Here is a 22,630-nt window from a genome sequence, read left to right as displayed (position 1 = left end):
GGAGGCCTGGCGTGCTGTGATTCATGGGGTCGCGGAGAGTCGGACACGACTGAGCGACTGAACTGAACTGAACTGAATCGAAGAGATGCTTTGAGATCTTCCACTACAAAAATAGATTGGTAAATTTCTCTCTGTAACAGTATCAATTTTTACTTCATAACCTTTAAGATTGCCAACTATAAACTGGCGCTTGCTGTCTGCCTCTGCAAGGATGCAGTCATGAACCACTGCAGCTGCTAAACCAGCACTTCCCTGAGGGGAGTTCAGGGTGAAGATCTGGAGTGAAGCACTCTGTGTTCTGGGAAAAATTGGCAGAACAGGTCTTCCAGTAGATATTTTCAGGAGAAGATTTTATGAACCTAATTCTTTACCTTAAAAAAGATTATTTATTTATTTGTCTGCATCGGGTCTTAGTTGCGGCACAGGGGTCTTTGCAGCTCATGGACTCTCTAGCTGTGGCATGTGGGCTCTAGAGTGGCCAGGATTTGGTAGTTGTGGCTCTAGTTGCTCCACTGCATGTGGGATCTTAGATCCCAGACCAGAGATTGAACCTGCGTCCCCTGCTTTGCAATGTGAATTTTTAACCACTGGACCACTAGGGAAGTCCCTATGAGCCCAATTCTTGCATCTCCTCGTATCTTCTAGAAAAGCATTAAAATCATTAACAAGGACATCTGTTCTTCATGACTAGAAGCAAGCCTCTGCCAAAATGTATGCCTGACTGCAGGTATCCCCCCTTCATTAAAATCATATTACACCCACCTTCCCCATTGCCTCTGCAGCAGTTTCTCAGGGCCATCTGAAATGCTGTCTCCTAGGCTATCGTCCTCATTTTGCCCCAAATGAAACTTAACTCACAACTCTCACGCTGTGCATTTTTTTCCATCAACAAGATTCTTTTTCTTTGGTATACTCTAGTTTTACTACATTTTAGCAGGTGTGGAAACCTTTACAAGTATCTTGTGTGTTAACCTTCTTGAATGTGTATATTTGTATTTGTCATGAGTTCTACAAAAATTTCAGTCATTACCTGACTCATGTGAAAAGATCCTGATGCTGGGAAAGATCGAGGGCAGGAGGAGAAGGGAACGACAGAGGATGAGATGGTTGGATGGCATCACCGACTCAATGGACATGGGTTTGGGTAGACTCCGGCAGTTGGTGATGGCCAGGGAGGCCTGGTGTGCTGCAGTTCATGAGGTTGCAAAGAGTCGGACACGACTGAGTAACTGAACTGAACTGAACTGAACTCTCAAAATACTGCCTCTCCTCCATCTCTCTATTCTCCCCTTTGAGCTCTTGATGAAATGTTAGACCTTTTCATTCTACATGAAAGAAAAGTGAAAGCGTTCAGTCGTGTCTGACTCTTTGTGACCGCATGGACTCTAGCCTACCACACTACTCCATCCATGGAATTTTCCAGACAAGAGTACTGGAATAGGTTGCCATTTCTTTCTCCAAGGGATCTTCTCAACACAGGGATTGAACCCGGGTCTCCTGCATTGCAGGCAAATGCTTTACCATCTGAGCCACCAGGGAAACCCTCATTCCACATGACCTGAGCCTTAATCTCTTTTTCTCCTGTATTTCATTTCCTTGTCTGTCTGTGTCCTATTCTGGATAATTTTTTCAGAAAAACTAACCCTCTTCAGCTGTATTTAAGGTATTTAACCTCTTTCATTTACATTTTTATTTCAATAAGTCATATTTTTGTTTATAAAAGTTCTATTTGTTCCTTTTCAAAGATGATCACTTTTGATAGTGTCTTGTTGCTTGTTCATTTTTATAACAGTGCCTTTTATTTCTTCAAGCATTTCATAATTATTTTATGTTTTATGTATATTGCTTCTTACATTTGCTGACTTTCATTCTTGATGATTTGTTTCCTTCTGTGTTTGATGTGCTTTCCTTTCAACTCATCTTTGATTGGTCTTAGTCTCTGAAAATTTAAGGAGATGGTTTTCTTCAGAGAGGATTTACATTTTTATTTTGGGAGCCTAGGATGCTACCAACTGGGGGCCAATACCAACGTAACCCAGGAGTCTCAGGTTCAGCTCCCGCACTTTGCCGCTGGCACAAGTCTGGTCTTCGTCAGTGCTAATATAAACATTTGTGCTGTGCTTAGTTGCTCAGTTGTGTCTGACTCTTTGTGACCACAGGGACTGCAGCCTGCCAGGCTCCTCTGTCCATGGAATTCTCCAGGCAAGAATACTGGAATGGGTTGCCGTGCCCTCCTGTAGGGGATCTTCCCAACCCAGGTCTCCTGCATTGTAGATGGATTCTTTACCATCTGAGCCACCAGGTAAGCCCAGTTTAAACATTTGCCCCTGGTTGATCCTTTTATGGGGCTTCCCTGGTGGCTCAGAGGTTAAAGCGTCTGCCTCCAATGCGGGAGACCTGGGTTCGATCCCTGGGTCGGGAAGATCCCCTGGAGAAGGAAACGGTAACCCACTCCAGTATTCTTGCCTGGAGAATCCCATAGACGGAGAATCCCATAGACGGAGAAGCCTGGTAGGCTATGGTCCACGGAGTCGCAAAGAGTCGGACACGACTGAGCGACAGAACGGAATGCGGGAGACCCGGGTTCGATCCCTGGGTCGGGAAGATCCCCTGGAGAAGGAAACGGTAACCCACTCCAGTATTCTTGCCTGGAGAATCCCATAGACGGAGAATCCCATAGACGGAGAAGCCTGGTAGGCTATGGTCCACGGAGTCGCAAAGAGTCGGACACGACTGAGCGACAGAACGGAACGGAACGGATCCTTTTATGAGTGCTAAGAAGTAAGGATTCTACTTACTAAGCACTTTTTACATGCTGCTTCTGTCTGAAATATGTATCCTTTCATCCTTTTCTTTCTTCCACCTGATTAACTGGTCTTTAAGAAAGTTCGGGCTTGTTCTCCTCCAAGATACCTTTGCTGAAAACCCCTAATCTGGGTTAGATGCTGCTTTCACATGCTTCTAGAGCACCTTGTATCTACCTCTGTCATTGCGTTTTCCACACTGTATTATGATAATCTGTTTATTATCTGCTTTCCTCCATGAGACTGTCTCTCTGGCATGTCATGGCATAGTTACACTGTCTCCCCAGTGTCTAGCACACTTCATGGTCCATGAAGACATGTTTACTGAATAAAAGAAAGAACATCAGAATGAATGAATAAGTGTGTGATGATTTTGGAATCAACAATTTGGGATTTCCAGAGAGGGTGAAGGATGATGAAGGAAGATGAGAAGAAAAGAGAACAGGGAAACGACTGGTATTTTTAGGTGATTTGTTTGTTCTCCTTGATTAAGTGACACAAAGTTACCCCTTCATTTCATCAAAAGTTTATTGAGCATCCAGAATGTGCTAGGCACTCTGCTAGATGCCAGTAATACAAAGATGAAGATCAAAACAAAACAAAAACAAAACCACTTCCTTGCTCCACCCCTCCCCCCATTTAAGGCAGATTTGACTTGAGCCTGGGAAGCCAGCCCCTCAGGGATGCAGCATTAGGGATTAGAGTACAGCTTGCCCTCACCTCACCTTAATCTTCACCCTTGCCTCTCCAGATTGACTGGGATGTACCTGTCTGAGACCACATCTCGCTTCTTCCACCTGCCTGAGCAACTTGGCGGGGGGTGTTCCCTCCCCTCCCCACACACATGCATTGTCTCCTAGATCAGGCACCTGGGGGAAGTGAGGGGAGCAGTTCTGGGGTGAGGAAGCAGAGCTGCAAAGGCTCACCTGCGCAGATGAACCTGGAGAAGTGCATAGTGGCAGGGAGCTGGGAGGACCACGATCTGCAGGTTATGGGGGGGAGTCAACTAGAAACGCTGCTGCCCTTGGGCTGGGACAAAACTTGTCCCACGTGGAGTGGTGGGGAATTGGGACCTCAGGGGTTCCTCTGTGGGATGGTGCAGGGTCCGAGCTGGAGCTCAGGAAGCTGAGGAGAGACCAGAGATGCACTAGAGGCATCGGGGAAGAGAGGTCAGCACACACAGAGGGCTTTCTTCTTCCGCATCATTTGAATCGCCCTCTCTCTTCACAAGATAAATGACTGTCTTTCCTCCAAACTGTGCAAGAGGTGGTGGTGGCACGGGCATGGCCTAGCTACACAGGGGACCAATCTCTCCGTATTCTGCAGGTTTGTGTAATTAGGGAGCCTACCCTGGCCTGTCTCCTGGGCCCTGCACGCCTGGGAGCAGGGCAGGTGAGAAGCCAGAGACCAAGGGTTCCATCCGGTCTCTAGGACGCACTGGTGGGTCGGGAGAGCAATGAGCGTCATCCTCCTTCCACCATTTCTGGGGAGAGTCGAACTTCATCTTCTTAAACCTACAGGAAGCTCGACAACCTTTCCTGGGGAAAATGATTGTTTGAAAGGCTTATTTTGTGCAAAGCCAGGGAGAAGTAGTAGATATGAGAGGTCAAAAGACAGATCCTCACTTGATTTAGCTTTCTGGGTCTGGGAATGAGTGAGGAGCCCCTTCTCTAGGGACTAGAGATGAAAAGAATGCTGGGCACGCTGCTGAGGGGAGCTTTGAGAGGAGGCCAAGCCTGGGAGGCTTGAATCCTTTGCTCTGGCTAGAACCGGGTTGTAGGGGGTGTGGGTGGTGGCAAAGAAATGCCCTTGAGCTCCTCCTTGGCCAACTGGTAGGTACTCAGGTCCCAGATGCCTGAGAAGGGTGCCCCAAGGTCCTGTCTTCACAGTGATTTTCTGGACTCCCCCTTAGTTCAGGACAGTTGTACCTTTGAGGCAAGTGGCCTCTCTAATCTGGACTTGCCGAGGAAGTTCCCCAGGAACCAGGAGTTCGTTCCTGGAGAGCAAGGGGAGAGGGTGGGCGGGAAGCAAAATGAGCCCTAGGAAGGACACAGGATAGTCATCGGGGTTAGGTTACTGATGTTAGTTTCCATAAGCCTCTCCAGGGATTGGGCCGTAAATTTAATAATCTATATGGTCCTAAGAGGGAATTGGGACCCACGCCCACTGAGAACACAGCCAGTGATCAGAGAGCAAACGCACCCCGATTTCTCAATCTGGTCCCCCCTCCGCCATGCCCGCCTCGTCCCCGGACTCCGAAGGCTCACAGTGGTCCCCGTGCCCTATCCTCTTGCCCCGCGGGACCTCGCCTATTCCCTCGCCCCTCGCGGGCCGCAGCCCCGCCGCCCCGCCCTCCCCCGAACGCGGGCCTCGGTGTGCGGGCGCCTCCCGGGGACCCCAAGAGGCTCAAGCGCTGATCTCCACCGGCCCCGCCTCGTCTTGCTCGCGGATCGGGTGCACGCCCGCAGTCCGCAGTGTGCGCGAGGCGCTGCGCGAGCGGCCAGGCGAGCCGGGGGCCCGGGGCGGCGACGAGTGCGTCCGGCCGGTGGCAGGGGAGCGCGCTGGGGAGCGCGGGTAGCGGCGGGCGGATCGGATGGGTAGCCCCGGCGACCGACCCGGCACGGCAGGGGACACGGAGTAGCCGGGCGGACCGGGCTCCGTCGCGCTTCGAGGCTCCGGGGCGGGATTCTCTTCCGGCTCCGGGGAGTCCTGCAAGGACAGTTGCCAGGGGGGGTCAGCGGACAACTGGCCAGGGCTGGGAGCACGCCCGGTGTTCCAGGGCCCTGGGGATACCGAGGCAAAAGAGACAGAGTCCCCGCCACACTCTGATCGCCTGGAAGTCTGCAGACCTAGGTCTGGTTTCTCTCGCAACATAAGACACAATGCTGTGGTTTTTCCAGCAGTCATGTATGGAGGGAGAGCTGGACTATGAAGAAAGCTGCTGCTGCTGCTGCGTCACTTCAGTCGTGTCCGACTCTGTGTGACCCCATAGACAGAAGCCCACCAGGGTCCCCCGTTCCTGGGATTCTCCAGGCAAGAACACTGGAGTGGGTTGCCATTTCCTTCTCCAATGTGTGAAAGTGAAAAGTGAAAGTGAAGTCGCTCAGTCGTGTCCGACCCTTAGCGACCCCACGGACTGCAACCTACCAGTCTCCTCCATCCATGGGATTTTCTAGGCAAGAGTACTGGAGTGGCTTGCCATTGCCTTCTCTGATGAAGAAAGCTGAGGGCCAAAGAATTGATGTGTTTGAACTGTGGTGTTTGAGAAGACTCTTGAGAGTCACTTGGACTGCAAGGAGAGCCAACCAGTCTATCCTAAAGGAAATCAGTCCTGAATATTCATTGGAAGGGCTGAAGCTGAAACTCTAATACTTTGGCCACCTGATGCAAAGAATTGACTCATTGGAAAAGACCCTGATGGTGGGAAAGATTGAAGGCAGGAGAAGGGGATGCCAGAGGATGAGATGGTTGGATGGCGTCATCGACTTGATAGACATGAGTTTGAGCAAGCTTCGGGAGTTAGTGATGGCCAGGGAAGCCTGGCGTGCTGCAGTCCATGGGGTCGAAAAGAGTTGGACACGACTGAGTGGCTGAACTGAATTTAAGGACACTTAGCATGGTGCCTGGCACGTGATAGGTGCTCATTAAATGTTGAAATGCATTAAACTGAGTGCTTTGACCACTTATTCTCCGCTTTCCACCTGCCTTGGACAGTGTGGGACAGAGTTGGTTGTGGAATAGTTGGGAAGTCACCTGAAGCCCATGTCCAGAGATCTGGGTTTGAAGGCTAGTACTGCCACCAATTTGAGAAGGAAATGGCAACCCACTCCAGTATTCTTGCCTGGAGAGTTTCATGGACAGAGGAGGCTGGCAGGCTACAGTCCATGGGGTTGCAAAGAGTGGACACAACTGAGCAACTAACACACAGACACACACTGCCACTGATTTACTTGTTTGATTCTGGACAAGTCATTTTACCCTATTTTATTATACAAAAATAATAAAATAGGGTAAAATGATTTTTACCCTATTTTTCTCATCTCTAAAGTGGGGATGACAGAAATAGTTCTCAGGGTTATTCTGAGTCCTAGAAAGGGATGTCAGCATAGCGGGGCTACGGTAGCGTCAGAACGTGGCAGGGACTGATGGGGTGTTCGTGGGGCACTCAACCCGGAGCTACTCACCTTGTCTTTCAGGATGTAGAGCGCCATGGGGTTCTTCCTTTCCTGCTCTCCGCTTCGTGGGAGGGTGTCTGCTGCACGGGGCAAAGAAGGGGACGGCTGGCGCAGGTCCAGAACCCTTTCCACCAGCCAGCACCTATACTCCTTGCTTCCCAGTGGCCAGTTGGGGTCCCGCCACAACCTCCACCAAAGGATCCGTCATCCCCGGGGTCCTACCTTGGTTGCTCCTTTCCCTGCTCTGCAGTCTTCGTGCAGTTGGTGGAGGAAGGGGCCCTGCAGAGCTGGCTTCCTTGTCGCCCAGATCTGCCTTTTCCCAGCAGCCCACCGCTCTGAGTGATGATGGGATGGGTGAGTGTGTGGCTGGGAGCTCACCTTCTGGTTTCAGGCGGTCATCACTCTGATCCATATACTCCATGGAGTTTTGCTTCTCCAGCTTCCTCTTCTTCCTGCAAATCAACCCAGCACCCGGTGAACACAGCTGTTGAGTGTGAGCAGAAGTTCTGGGCATGGGGACACAGTGGGGCAGTATCTGATGGCCATAAATGAGGCCGTGTAATAGGAAGATGGTCTGGGTGTGGTGGGTTGGGGTATGTCCCATCTAGGTTTGCAGCCTGAGTCTGGCCCTGGCATTGTGACCGTGGGCAAGTCATTTAACTCATCTGAGTCCTGAGTTAGTATCTGTAAACTGCAGAGAATCACACTGTAAGATAATCACACTGAAAGGTAGTGTGCTAACCACAAATACAGTGCCTGGCTCACTGAAGGTGATGTGCAAGTGAAACTGTTATTAACAGTCCTGGGTTTCTTGGGGTTGTGAGCACAGGATGTAATTCCATATACAACGCATGCAATGGTAAGACGGATCTCCTGGGAAGAGCTTTGGGCCCTGGGAGGAAAGACATTTAAAGGGACTAAGAAGAGAGGACTTCCTTGGTGGTCCAGTGGGTACGACTTTGCCTTCCAATGCAGAGGGTGTAGGTTCCAATGCAGAGGGTGTAGGTTCGATCCCTGGTCGGAGAGCTAAGATCCCACATGCCTTACAGCCAAAACAACCAAAACAGAAGCAATATTGTAACAAGGTCAATAAAGACTTTAAAAATGGCCCACGTTAAAAAAAAAAGTTTGTTTTTTTAAAATAAATAAAGAGACCAAGAGGAGCTTAGTGGTGGTCCAGTGAATGGTTAAGAATCCGCCTTGCAACCCTGGGGACACGATTTCGAACCCTGGTCTGGGACGATCCCACATGCCTCAGGGCAACGAAGCCCATGTGCCACAACTGCTGAGTCCATGTGCTGCAACTACCGAAGCCCCTGCACCCAGAGCCCACGCTCTGCAACAAGAGAAGCCACCACGAAGAGAAGCCCACCCGCTGAAACTGGAGAGTATCCCCCGACTCACTGCAACTGCGGAAAGCCCACGTGCAGCAATGAAGACCCAGCACAGCCCAAAATAAATAAATAATTTTAAAAGAGAGACTAAGGAAAGAACGGAGCTCGGGGCTGGGCTGCGTGGAAGGATTCGGATACTCAGGGAGGGGAACGTGGAGAGTTACCCAGACTTTTTGGAGGGTTTCCAGCAGGCGCAGACAGTCACCAAGGTCACAAGGAGGAAGATGCCTCCTGTGGACAAGATGATGTAGAGGGAGCTTCTTCCTAGGGAGACAGGGAGGCAGAGAGGTGGAAGAGACTTCAAGGTGAGCAGTGGGTGTGGGGAGGAGAGAGCTCCCTGGGGCCGAAAGAAGAGAAAAGGAGACCCAGGCAGCAGGGCTGGCTGGTGGTGGACTTTCCCCGGAGCTCACTGCCCACCGATGGCTGTCCTCCAGGGAGACCCGGCCCAGACTCTCTCCCACTCCGGTGGCACCCTGTCTGGGATGGCCTCAGCCTCTCGTGGGCACCTGCCCCTCAGGGTTGTGAGTCCCAAGGGAGGGCAGTGGGAGACTCACGGTACACGGTGATCTTGACAGGCGGGCTGCGGCCCTGGCTGATGGGGTTTTCCACCACACAGCTGTACAGGTCGTCGTCCTCCATGAGCACGCGTGTGATGGTGAGCACCTTTTGGTCTGGAGACAGGAGCATCCGAGAGTCGTTGAGGAGGGGCTTGCCGTCCTTCAGCCAGGTGTAGCTGGGTTTGGTGCCGTTCTCGTGCGAGCAGTTCAGGGTGAAGGCCTCGCTGAGCTCCAGCACCGTGGTTGATGCTACTGACACCTGCGGCCTTGAAATGGGCACTGAGCCCGGGGGTAGGGGAGCCTGTGAGCCAGAGGCCATAGAGTATCTCCCTTCCCCTTCTTAACTGCCCGCCTTCCAACTTGATCTGTGGTCTTCAGAGGTCTCAGTACAGCTCTTTACCACCACCCACCCACCTATATATCCATCCATCATTTATTAATTTATTTACCCACTATTTATTGAGGACCTAATTGAGCACAGGGGGTACAGTGCAGAACAAGACAGCCATGGTCCCTGCCCTTCTGGACCTTCCCTTTTTTCTTCCCAAATACCTTTCCGAGACGTCTTAAGCTGACCAGCCTGGAAATTATTTTCACTGGGCTAAGTTCAGGTCTGTGCATTCTAAGTTGCTAAGTTGTGTCCGACTCCTTGCAACCCCAGGGACTGTAGCCTGCCAGGCTCCTCTGTCTGTGGGATTCTCCAGGCAAGAGTACTGGAGTGGGTTGCCATTTCCTTCTCCAGATCTTCCTGACCCAGGGATTGAACCCAGGTCTCCGGAGGCTCCTGCACTGCACGTGGATTCTTTACTGCTGAGACACAGGGGAAGCCCCAAATAGGTTCAGATATTGACTCTATCGCTTACTAGTTGCATGGACTTGGTCAAATTATTCAACCTCCTTGTGCCTCGGTTTTCTCATCTCTTGAAACAGGGCCAATGATATTAACTATCCCTAGATTGTAAGCATTAAATGAGTCAATATAGGCAAAAACTTACAATCATTTCTGACCCATAGTAAGCACCCTATACATGTTAGCTGTGGTCTATCTGCCAGTCTGTATGGTCCAGTTGGCTCACTCTCTGCTCCCCAGTGGCTCTTGTGTGGGTTTTCCTGGAGTCTAGCTAGGGTACTGGGTGGACCCTGCCCCCCACCCTAGCTGCTGGCACCCGCTCCTTCCCTGCCCGAGACTTTACCATCTACAGTGAGGTTGATGGTCTTCTCCCCAGTGAAAGTGTCATCAGTGATGGAGATCTCAACCTCGTAGGTGCCCTCGTCGGCCAGTTGCAGGTCGCTGAGAAGCAGGGAGCCGTTTTCGAAGAGGCGGATGCGGTCTCGATAATCAGGCCGCAGGGTGCCAATGACCTCTGTGCCGATGGACTGAACCACGGTCACTGGCTTGTCCCGTTTCAGCTGCCACTTGACCACAGGCTTGTCACTGCTGGTGCTGCTATACTGCACGGAGAGCAGGGCGGCCTTGCCCACCGTGCCGTGGATCAGGCGCACCGGGCTGGTGATGTTCACGCCTTCCAGGGGCTCTGTGGACAGAAGCCCACAGAGAGAGGGCAATGTCAGGCCCTGGCTCCTTACCCCATTCTCATTTCTGAGTCCTCTGGTCTCTCCATGCCTCACCACTCTGGGCTCTTCACTTCCTAACAGTTCTTCCTTTTTCTAAGCCAAAAGACAATGAAACTAAAAGGTTAGTTGTGCAGATTGAAGCAAATCTAATAAACATATCCAACCCATTTTGGGAACACGTGCTTTGTTAGGTAGTAAGCTCCTCATCTTTGGCAGTAATCAAGGATAGGCCAACTGAATGTTTATTCCCCTCTCTGTGCTTTCATTTTCTCCTCTGAATAATGAGGTAGTAGGACCAGATAACCTGCAACCTGACATTCCAATCCGGACAATCTATCACCATGTGTCAAGAATGTTATAATCAAAAAACCTTAGGTGTGGAAGACATTACTGCAATGATGAAAGCCACCATATTCATGACTATTACATACTTGTCATTGAGGGGAGTCTCAATTGGGGGAATTAGTTAGAATGGACAAAACCAAGTATTTTCAAATTTTCTTATTAAAGGTATTTTTGTTCCCACAAAACCCTATCTAAATTGAAAAGAAATGAAATTTAGTTCTAGCTCACTTGATTTAGTCAAAGAGGTGGTGAGGACCTGAGTCCTGTCCTTCCCAGGATCTCGGGGGACTAGGGAATCTTCTATGGCTCTGTACATCAGACTGAGATCTGATTGACCTCATGATCCTTAAGATTTCTCCAGCTCTTGGTTTCTGGGATTATTTAGATGGGATTTCCTGCCTAGCAGGTGCTAGGTCCCAGGCTTGGTTTGACTTAGAAACACAAGCTTTCAGACTCCCCTGAACAGGCAAATAGGGTTTGGTGTAGGTGACTTGAGGTGGCTTTGAAAAAAATCAGTGAGCTTCATTAAGGGCCCGGATGGAAACATCTTCCCTGCTTCTCAGGACCCAATCTGAAGCACTGGGGTCAGCACATGAGGGTGGTGTACGCAGAGCCACCCTGGGGTTTAGCAACCCCAAGCTCCTCAGTTCTCGTTTCTTCTTTCCAGGAGGCTGGGCTATGACAGTCCCAGCCCCAGGGAAACGTGGAATGGATTCTCCTCCCTGCTTCTTTCTTCTTGGGCTCTCCCTTGAGTTTCCCCTGTGTCTACTCTGTATCATCACATATAAGGTCCTAGTAGTGCTTTTGGGATGTCTTGCCCCCTTCAAGTTTGCTCTTTCTACCAATTTATTTATGTTTGCTGCATCGCACAACATGTGGGATCTTAGTTCCCTGACCAGGGATCGAACCAGGGTCCCCTGCAGTGGAAGCACGGAGTCCCAGCCCTGAACTGCCAGGGAAGTCCCTCTTTCTACCAGTGTAAATTTGATCCTTCTGGGGACTTCCCTGGTGGTCCAGTGGGAAGATCTCCCACTCCCAATGCAGGAGGCCTGGGTTCCATCCCTGGTTGAGGAACTAGATCCTGCCTGCCAACTAAGACCTGGTGCAGTCAAATAAATAAATACTTAAAAAAACAAAAAATAAACTTGATTCTTCTGGATAAAACCATTGGAGAAGTTACTGCATATGGATGACCCTGGGCCTCCCCCTCTTCTTGGTGGGTGCCTTCCCCGTGTCTGTGAACGAGTGGCACCCCTGAGTTATAGGGGTGTATGTAGGCATGTTCAGAAGTGGAGGGGGCAGTCTTTCCCAGAAGCTGACAAAGAGCATTTTTTTTCTGAGCAAACACTGTTTCCCAAAATCTAGCCAAGATTGGAGTTGGTTTTAAGGTCAGGGTCCCACAACTTTCAAGGGACACAGAGAACTAGGACAGGTGCCAAAGAAGGACATAGAAGCAAGGAAATGGCTAATGGTGCAAATAAAAGGAACTAAAACTCTTCAACCTTGAGAAACGATTAACTTAATCATCATCCTCAAGTCTCGAAAGCATCGTTAGGTAGAAAAGTCTCCGTTCCCGCTGGAGGCTGAACAGAAGGAAATTGACCTCGCTGCAAGATGTTCATTGCCAACTTAAACGGCCACACTGGATCAGGGAGGTGGCCCTTGTCAACTAGGATTTAAACCTACTGTGACATCAAAGAATGTCAAGCTTTAATGTATAAGAATGTACCTGCCGATAGCCTTGGGGACCCTTAATAGCCACTTTCTTAAACCATCATCTGTTCATTTTTATGTGCCCTTTTTGGTGGGCAAAGGTTTTCTATTACCAGTATTTGCCTTAAATTTACCTTTTAAACATATCAGTGAGAGGGGTTTCCCTGGTGGTCCAGTGGCTAAGACTCCTCTCTACCAATAGAAGGGGCCTGGATTTAATCCCTGGGTCAGGAAGATCCCCTGGAGGAAGGCATAGTGACCCACTCTAGTATTCTTGCCTGGAGAATTCCATGGACAAAGGAGCCTGACAGGCTATAGTCCACGGTGTTGCAGAGTCAGACATGACTTAGCAACTAAGCACAGCACAGCACAGGGAACTAGATCCTACATGCCACAGCTAGGAGTTCGCATGCAACAAAGAGTTCACATGTCACAGCTAAGAGTTTGCATGTGGCAACCTAAGACCTGATGCAGCCAAATGTTGTTCAGTCACCAAGTTGTGTCCGACTGTTTGTAACCCCATGGACTGCTGCAAGCCAGTCCATGTCCTTCCCTGTCCTTTACCGTCTCCCAGAGTTTACTCAGACTCATGTCCACTGAGTCAGTGATGATATCTAACCATCTCAAAAGCATTCATGAGATACTGTGAAACATGTTACACCTAATCCACACACTCTGATACCCTGGACTGCAGGTATGTCCCTTTTTAACTGAAGGGCTTTTTGTTTTGTTTGGATCGGTCTCTATAGGAAGTCCCTCCTTCCCTTGGGCTAGCATAGATACCCTTATATGGGCTTTCTTCAACTCTATTATTTCTTTTTTGAGGTGTGGTGACCAGAACTGCATACAATAACCCAAAGGCAGCACACAGCATGGTTTTCTTTTTCTTTTTGGCTGTACTCCACAGTACTTGGGGCCTTAGTTCCCCAACCAGGAATTAATCCACAACCCCTGCATTGGAAGGCAGAGTCTTAACCACTGGACTGCTGGGTAAAGTCCCATACACCAGAGTTTTCTAAAAGCAAAAAATATTACTTTCTGCTCTTCATTTTTATTTTTATTATTCTGAATGAATTAATAATAATGAATATTAAATGCTCTGAGAAAACAACATCCCTCCTCTGCCCTTATTGTAGAGGAGCTTCACCATTGGGGTGACTGTGTTAGAGTTTTCTCTTGTTACTACGTTGAGGCCTACAAAAGTGTGAACTCATTTTAAGTGTCAATCACTCAGGAATATAAGGGAAAATCAGGATACAAAAATTGTGAAGAAGGCCCTTGGGATCCAGGAAGAGAAGGGTAGCTTTTTTCCTACCCTGTAAAGAAAGCAAATGTTCAGTAACGTGTTCAGTTCAGTCGCTCGGTCGTGTCCGACTACCTAGCTAATAAATATAAATATAGCACAAAGAGACACACCGTGTTTTGGATAGGAGTAATCATTAATGCTAAACCGTCAATTCTCCAAAGCTGGCTTATAAATTTAATGCAATACTGATCAAAATCCCAAGAGGTTTATCCTTGGCACAACAATAGACAAGGATATCAACAGAACAGAATGAAGAGTTCAAAAAACAGACTTAAATATGATAGCTTGACTTTTTATTTTTGGTGTGAGGGTTGTGGGATCTTAGTTCCCCAACCAGAGATTGAACTCATGATACCTGCAGTGGAAACCTGGAGTCCTAACCACTGAACCACAGGTGATAAGCAGTGAAGTGCAGAAAGGATTTTTTTTTTAATAAATAGTGCTGGGCCACGTTGGAATAAAAATGAATTTTGGTCCTTACCTCACATCTCACACAAATACCAATTCAAGGTAGACTGTAGATCTAAATGTGAAAGGTAAAGCAATGTTTTAAAAAGAAAATATAGGAGAATATCTTTGTGACTTGAGGACAGACATAGATTTTTCGACAGGACACAAAGTTGGTACCCATAAAAGATGAAAATGATACAGTGCACAATAAAATTAAGAGCTTCTGTTCATCAAGAAACACCATTAAGAGAGTGAAAGGCAAGCTGTACAGTGGAGATGGCCTTCCCAGATGGCGCTAGCTGTGAAGAATATGCCTGCCAGTGCAGGAGACAAAAGAGATATGGGTTTGATCCCTGGGTCGGGAAGATCCCCTGGAGGAGGGTATAGCAACCCGTTTCAGTGTTCTTGCCTGGAGAATCCCATGGACAGAGGAGACTGGCGGGCTATAGTCCATAGGGCTACACAGAGTTGACACGACTGAAGCGATTTAGCACACACACGCGCACACACACACACACAGTGGGAGATAGTTGTAATACATATATCTTATAAATGACTTGTATCCAATATATATATTTTAAACTCCTACAAATTACCACTTTTAAAAAAATCCAGGAAACTCAATAGGAAATGGGCAAAAGATTTGGATCAGGTATTTCACATAAAAGGATTTTCAAATAGCTAATAAGTATATGAAAAAGACACAGCTGCATTCATCATCATAGATTTGCAATTTTAAGCCATAATTTAATGCCACCTCATACTAGGATAGCTAAAATGAAAAAGAGAAGGTTCAGTTATTGGTGAATATATGGAGTGAACATCTGGAACTCTCAGTCAGGGCTGGTGGGCAGGTAGCTTGATACAACCACTTATGAAAACTCGGGTTATGTCTACTAAGCCTAAGTGCAAATACATAACTCAAATTCTACTCCTGGGTATATCTGTTCACCAAAAGACAGCTACCAGAATGTTTTTAACAACGCATGTTCATAGAGGCCCAAACTGTTAACAACCATAGTGTCTATAAAAATTGAATATGTAAACAAATTTTGGTATATTTATGCGATGAAATGCTACATAGCACTGAGATCAAACAAGTTACAATTTCAACAACAACATGCATGAATCTTACAAATTTGGTGTTCAGTGAAAGAAACCAGGCTTAAAAGAATGCATAGATATAATTCCACTTTTATGAAGTTCAAAGACACACAAAATTAATCTGTATTAGAAATTAATACACCACTGTGACCCTGGGGGGAAGGCAATAGTAACGATATAGTATGGAGGTACTTCTCAGGTGCTGAAATATTCTTTTCCATGACCTTCAGGGCTAATTAAATGGATTTATTCACTTTTTAAAGGTTCATAAAACTGCATCCTTATGCAAAATTGCATGTTCCTGTATATAATTTTCAATTGCAATCTAAAAAAAATACAGAACCTACAATATGGAAGGTGTTCCTAGAACTCAGAGGGTGGAACCTAGGCAAGGGACTTCTTCCTAATGGGAGCCTAGAGGATGGACTGGCTCTAGGATCCCAGAGAGTAACATCTTACAAATCAGATTATCTAGATGTATGGCATGTTGTGTTTATGATTGTAAATTAGTATCCTAGCCTCTGGAAAAGCCGTGTTGCAATGTTCCAGGAATAGGGCTGTGATGAATTTAGGGAAGCCGCCTGAGTTCGTATTAGGTTCAGAGCACCAGGGACTAAGTGCTGCTTGGGTGAGCCAAGTAAGGTGGTTGCTGCTGTAAGGGAGCATTGGTGCTGTTCAGTCGCTCAGTCTTGTCCGACTCTCTGCAACCCCATGGTCTGCAGCAGGCCAGGCTTCCCTGTCCATCACCAACTCTTGGAGCTTACTCAAACTCAGGTCCACTGAGTCGATGATGCCGTCCAGTCGTCCCATCCTCTACTGCCCCCCTTCTCCTCCTGCTCTCGATTTTTCCCAGCATCAGGGTCTTTTCCAGTGAGTTGGCTCTTTGCATCAGGCAGTGAAAGTATTGGAGTTTCAACTTCAGTATCAGTCCTTCCTATGAATATTCAGGGTTGATTTCCTTAATGGCAAGGGATTAAGGCAGATCTTTGGAAGCCAGAGTCATATGGTCCAGGCCACCCTTTTAGTGCCAGCCTTAAGCTATATCTCCCAGCCTCCCTTGCAGTTAAGTATGGCTGTGTCACTACTGATTTCTACCCAATAGTACTAGTAAAAGTGGTGGATTCCACTTATAGGCTGGTGTACTCCTTCCTTTTTATTCCCCCGTTAATCCTCTACCTAAAAGAAATAGAGATAAATCTCAGCCTGACCATTGGAAACACATGTGAAAGTTGATAGAGCTCCATGAGCTTGGTCTCTGGAAAACCTCGTGGAACAATTTTTGTTCATACCAGATTTCTTGAAATGGTACTGACTACTCCAGGGTTAATGCCAGGAGAACTGAAATGTTGGAATTTATTTGTCACAAAAGCTGACATTTTCCTAATAGATTGGGGATGGCAGAAATTTCTCATAGAATCTCAGCCTTTATTGCTTTTGACTCCACAGCATTACAATAGCCTGACCCCACACTTAACTCTTACCTATCTTAGTTTGTAACTAATATCTTATTAGCATAGTTTATATTTAGAATTTTTTGTTATACATTTTTTTTTTTGACCATGCAGCACGTGGCATTTTAGTTCCTGGACCTGGGATTGAACCTGTGCCCCCTGCAGCAGAAGCACGGAGTCTTAACCATTAAACCACCAGGGAAGCCCCTTGTTAAATAATACTCAGTTCCATTGTCTCTCACAGAAGTTCCTTTGTTTCTGCCTAATCACAGTGACTGACAAGATCCTTCCATAATTTTTTTCTTTACCATATGATGAACTGAAAGAGCTTAGGGACACCTCGGATTTGTACATGTCATTGCACATTTCCTATTCCCGATTCACTGCCTCCATACCGTCAGCTCTCATTTCCTCCATTCATTGTAATTTCCACTGACACTGCTCTCACTAAGGCTAATGGGGACCTCTTTATGGCACATCAGACGGGCTCTTTTATGTCCTTATTACACTAGGTTCCTTGATACAGTTGATGTCGACTCTCTGGGAATATCCCAACTCCCTTCACTTTCTGGACACCACGGTCTTCAAGATCTCCCTCTGTCTCTCTGGTTGTCCCGCGCCTCCTCAATGGGCTTTTGTTTTGTTTGCCTCTGCAAATCCCGGGATTCCTCAGATTCACACAGACTCATGCTTGCTGGGGGGAAGGGATAGTTAGGGAGTTTGATCGACAGGTACGCACTGCTATATTCAACATGGATACCCAACAAGGATCTACTGGATAGCACAGAAAACTCTTCTCAATGATATGTGGTAGCCTGGATGGAAGGGGAGTTTGTGGGAGAATGGATACATGTATATGTATGGCTAAATCCCTTCACTGAAGCTATCACAACATTGTTAACTGGCTATACTCCAACATAAAATAAAAAGGTAAAGAAAAAGTTTGCATTGGTTTTAAAAAAAGTCTTGGGGTTCCTCAGTGTTCCATTTTCAGCTCATTTGCTCCTGTAAGGTGGTATTTCTTTATTCTCCCTGTTTTAAATCTCACCTCTTAGCTGACAGCTTCCAAATACCTCTTCCCAGCCCTCCAGTTTCAGGTTGTTCAACATTTCCCCACAAATGTCTCACAGCCATTTCAACTTCAACATGAGTAACACTAATCATATATCTCCCAATCTTGCCCCATCTTTTAATTTAATGTTTCACACAGAAACCCTCCCTCCTTCCCTAGATTCTTTAACCTCCTATCAATCACTAGGTCCTGATTTTCCCTCCAAAATATTATCTCAATATCCTTCCCTCCCTCCCTCTTTATTCTAACTCCAGCCTGGTTCATTTCTCTCTATTGCAGTAGCCTCATTATGGGTTGACTTGTTTCCCCTAAAATTTATGTCTTGAAGTCCTAATCCCAAGTACTTCAGTGTGTGTGTGCTCAGTCACTTCAAATGTGTCTGACTCTTTGCGACCCCGTGGACTGTAGCCCGCCAGGCTACTCTGTTCATGGAATTCTTCAGGCAAGAATACTGGAGTGGGTTACCATTTTCTGCTTCAGGGGATCTTCCTGACTCAGGGATCAAACCCACATCTCTTATGTCTCCCTCATTGGCAAGTGGATTCTTTACCACTGAGCCACTTGGGAAGCCCTAAGTATCTCAGAATGAGACCTTATTTGGCATTGGGGTCATTGTCAAGGTAACAAGCTAATACTGGAGGGAGTGGGCCCCCAATCTTAGATGAAAGTGAAAGTGTTAGTTGCTCAGTTGTGTCTGACTCTTTGCGACCCCCTGGATTGTAGTCAGTCAGGCTCCTCTGTCAGTGGAATTTTCTAGGCAAGAATACTGGAGTGGATGGCCATTTCTTTCTCTATGGGATCTTGCCGACCCAGGGATTGAACCCAGGTCTCCTGCACTGCAGGCAAATTCTTTACTGTCTGAGGCACCAGGGAAGCCCAATCCAAGATGACTGGTGTCCTTATAAAAAGAAGAAATACGAATATACACACAAGCACAGGGAAAACGCCAAGTGAAGATTAAAGTTAACCTGTCACAGCCAAGGAACTACCCAAAAACAGCAGAGAGGCCTAGAGTAGAACCTTCGGAGGGTGTACAGCCTTCCTGCCACCTTGATCTTGAAATTTTACCCTCTGGAACTGCGAAACAACACACTTCTGTTGTTGAAGTCATCCAGTCTGTGGTTCCACCAAGTGGCTGCAGGCTTCCTTTCCTATCTTGCCTCCAGTTTTTGCCTCTAACGCCTCCGTGCAGAGTAAGCGATCTCTGACCCTACTGGTTCCCAGACTGAAAACCATTCCATGCCCTCCCCCCGGCCCCCATTGTTTGCAAATTATCTTCTAATTTCCTTACCAAGGTTTACAAATCTCACCTAACTCCATTCACTCTTTCCTCTCCGGGAGTGACTGACTGGGCTGCTCCTAACACGCGATACCATTTCAAGCTGTTGACCTTGGCCCATTTTCCTAACTATAATGCTCACTCCCACACCTACCTGTTTTTCTCATCCTTTAAAATTCAGTGCAGACACTCCCAAGTAACTTCCCCTGATATTCCGTACTCGTATCCTGTACCACCAGCACCAGCTTCCTGATGGTGGAGGTGACCTCTCTCTGTCTCCTGACTCATAGTAGTCTCTGCATTTTATTCAAATGATTTCTGCATCTATTTGTCCAATGAAACTGTAAATTCCGAGGCTCTCTGGAACCGTTTGTGTGTGTGCTCAATCACTCAGTCGTATCTGACTCTTAGTGACCCCATGGACTGTAGCCCGCCAGTCTCCTCTGTCCATGGAATTTTCCAGGCAAGAATACTGGAGTGGGTTGCCATTTCCTACTCCAGGGGCTCTTTCTGACGCAGGGATCGAACCCGAGTCTCTTGCGTCTCCTGCATTGGCAGGCGGATTCTTTATCACTGAGCCACCTGAGAAGCCCACGAGGGTGTGCGCGCGCATAAGTACATGTATTGAAAATCAGATCATTTCTCCAAGAAGTTGGTAGGGGGCAGTACAGAAGATAGGTGTCTGTGGCGTGCCTGAGTTACGGATGGGTTGGAGTTACTGTCCCAAGCCAGGAGACCCATTATCTCCAAAGCTTCTTTCATCTCCCTTGCTGTTTTACACCCAGAGAAGCCAGGGTAGGGGGTTGAGGAGGCCCCAAACCAAGACTTCCCCACCCCTCCAAGCCCCACCATAATCCCGACTGCGAATTATAAAGAATGCCGGACTGGCCCACGCCAACAAGACGTCCCATAAGCAATGGCTCGTTGCCCTCCATCTAATGTACTGAATGCCGTGGGAGCTCCAAAGTCATGCAGGCTTTGGGGGCTGGGGGGCAGGGGCCAGGCAGGAGGCACACAGAATGAAAAAATACATTCAACACGAATGCCTGAATTCACTGCGAGCTTCCCACGGTGGCTGGGCATTCTCCCCTCCCCCCGCCCCAGAGGCGTTCTGGCCCTCAGCTCCCCCCTCCCTTTCCTTTGAAAGCCCCGGGTCCCTTCTGCAGACCCTGTCCTACCCTCTGGTTCTCCTACCTGTCTGGATCAGAAGCAGGTAGACAAAAGGAGCAAGGCGCAGCACACTGAAGGCTCTGGACGGGGCTTCCCTTTCTCTCTTCATTTTGGGTGGCGTTCTCCAGCTCTGGTGCAGACAATTAGCATGATTTCTCCACTCTGGGCACGTCCCTTTGTACCACTCGGAGTTTCTCTGCCCGGACACAACCCTGCCAAGTTCCCTCTGAATACACAGAGCTCTGTGTGTTGCTGGACTTGTTCTTTCCTCTCTTTCAGACCTGGCATTTTCTAGTTTCAAAGCCCTGCATCCCGGGTTGGGAAGAGGGTATCTGCTTGGAAGACCATCTCCATCCAGCACAGCTTCCAGTCTGAGGGGTCCCTGCAGTTCTTCACCTGCCTGAGCTGAACCCCACTGCCAGGGGGAGCTGAGAATCTGGGCTCAGGGAGGAAACTGGGATCCACACTGAACCGGACCTTGTGTGTCCCAGCAAGTCCTGTCTCCACCTCTTGCTCCTGATTCCTGCGAGGGAGGGTACACGCCAGGGACACACCTCCAATAAACTCTGAAAAGGCAGGGAGAGGAGTTTTTTGAAAGTTTGGAATGAGAGATTCCAGAAATGGCTGAAGACACGGAAAACCCCTCTTCTACCCCAAAACAAGAAGATTGGAAAATGGCTTGAATTGTATTATTATCATAGCTCTCAAGTTTGGGCTTCTCCCTCCTATCATAGAACCTTGTAGATGCTGGGGATCTTTCTCCAGTAGCTACTCTGCTCAATCCTCAGCCTCCAGTCCATTTTCGAGAACATGTCAGAGCAAAGATGATGGTAGTACCCCAAGAGCCTGGGGTTCGGCCACCAGCTACAGCCCAGCCGTTTCCGCAAGTCTTGAGGTGCGATGAAGAAAAGCACTTCAGCTCTGCCCTGACCCCGCATTACCACGCCCACCGCTTCTCCTGTGGGTCGTCAGCGGAACGCTTGCTTGCTCACTGTGTGATCTGGGGCAGACAGCCGTACAACCTTGTTAATTCTCCAATTTCACATCTGTAAACGGGGTAGGGGGGCAGTAGCTTCCTTGCAGAAACTTGTGAGGATTGATGAAGATTTAGTACAGTGGAGTGCCTGGAAAACTCTTTGTTGGAGAGGTGATATGCGTATGTTTGTGTGTGTGTGTGTGTGTGTGCATCTCAGTCACTCTTTGCGACGCTATGGACTGTAGCCTGCCAGGCTCCTCTGTCCATGGGATTCTCCAGGCAAGAATACTAGAGTGGGTTGCTGTGCCTTCCTCCATGGGATCTTCCAGACTCAGGGATCGAACCCGCGTCTCTTGAGTCTCCTGCATTGGCGGGCAGGTTCTTTACCACCACCAACAACTGAGAAGCCCTGGAGAGGTGATATTTTAAACTTAAAGGAAAAATCTTCTTCTTCTAACTCCTTTAGGGATTTTTATATCCCGGTGAGACCAGAGTTTACAGCTCCCCCTCGTACTTGTCTCTAACGCTCGAACTCTGGTTGTAATTTTATGTGTAGATAAGTGTAGAAGTTATCTTTCAAAGTGTTCTTTTTACAAACTAGAGAAAGCCTGTGTAAGCCAGGTTTCTATGTTTTAAAAATTTTTTATCAGAGTATAGCTGCTTTACAACGTTGTGTTAATTTTTACTGTACAGCAAAGAGAATCAGTGACATGTATACATATATCTCCTCTTTTTTGGATTTCCTTCCCATCTAGGTCACCACAGAGCACTGAGTAGGGTTCCTTGTGCTATACAGTGGGTTCTCATTAGTTATCTATTTCATACATATCAAGTCAGGTTTCTAAAACTGAAGATTTAGTGCATGGTCCATCTGAGCCGAAGGATGGGGAAAAAGAGGTGGACAGCATTGGTTTTGAACGTCACAGTTCAATTCAGTTCAGTTCAGTCGCTCAGTCGTGTCCGACTCTCCGCGACCCCATGAATCACAGCACGCCAGGCCTCCCTGTCTATCACCAACTCCCGGAGTTCACTCAAACCCATGTCCATCGAGTCGGTGATGCCATCCAGCCATCTCATTCTCTGTCGTCCCCTTCTCCTCCTGCCCCCAATCCCTCCCAGCATCAGAGTCTTTTCCAGTGAGTCAACTCGTCGCATGAGGTGGCCAAAGTATTGCAGTTTCAGCTTTAGCAGCAGTCCCTCCAATGAACACCCAGGATTGATCTCCTTTAGAATGGACTGGTTGGATCTCCTTGCAGTAT

The 22,630-nt window shown here is 47.9% G+C and overlaps 1 protein-coding gene across 1 annotated transcript; it reads right to left on the bottom strand.

Annotated features, from left to right (window-relative positions):
• Positions 1-5,114: 5,114 nt before the first annotated feature.
• HEPACAM (hepatic and glial cell adhesion molecule) lies at positions 5,115-20,828 on the bottom strand. Its single transcript, XM_055415000.2, has 7 exons — positions 20,420-20,828; positions 10,124-10,465; positions 8,928-9,209; positions 8,538-8,637; positions 7,202-7,431; positions 6,989-7,059; positions 5,115-5,513 (listed from the first exon to the last, which is right to left on the bottom strand). Exons 1-7 carry the CDS (start codon positions 20,502-20,504, stop codon positions 5,211-5,213), a joined length of 1,413 nt encoding a protein of 470 aa, XP_055270975.1. The 5' UTR covers positions 20,505-20,828; the 3' UTR covers positions 5,115-5,210.
• Between the last annotated feature and the right edge of the window lie 1,802 nt (positions 20,829-22,630).

This window comes from Moschus berezovskii, chromosome 25, assembly GCF_049115385.1.
Source record: "Moschus berezovskii isolate FMDL1 chromosome 25, NW_MosBer_1.0, whole genome shotgun sequence".
Taxonomy (NCBI): domain Eukaryota; kingdom Metazoa; phylum Chordata; class Mammalia; order Artiodactyla; family Moschidae; genus Moschus; species Moschus berezovskii.
The sequence above is the reverse complement of the archived record's forward strand: the minus strand, read 5'-3'. Positions and strand labels throughout refer to the sequence as shown.

Bases quoted from the DNA above. Each gene is read 5' to 3' on its own strand.
- HEPACAM (XM_055415000.2), bottom strand. From the start codon at position 20,504: ATGAAGAGAGAAAGGGAAGCCCCGTCCAGAGCCTTCAGTGTGCTGCGC. The intron at 10,466-20,419 runs GTAGGAGAACCA...TTCTGTCCACAG, and splicing joins CCTGCTTCTGATCCAGACAG to AGCCCCTGGAAGGCGTGAAC. The intron at 5,514-6,988 runs GTGAGTAGCTCC...CTGTCCTTGCAG, and splicing joins TCTACATCCTGAAAGACAAG to GACTCCCCGGAGCCGGAAGA.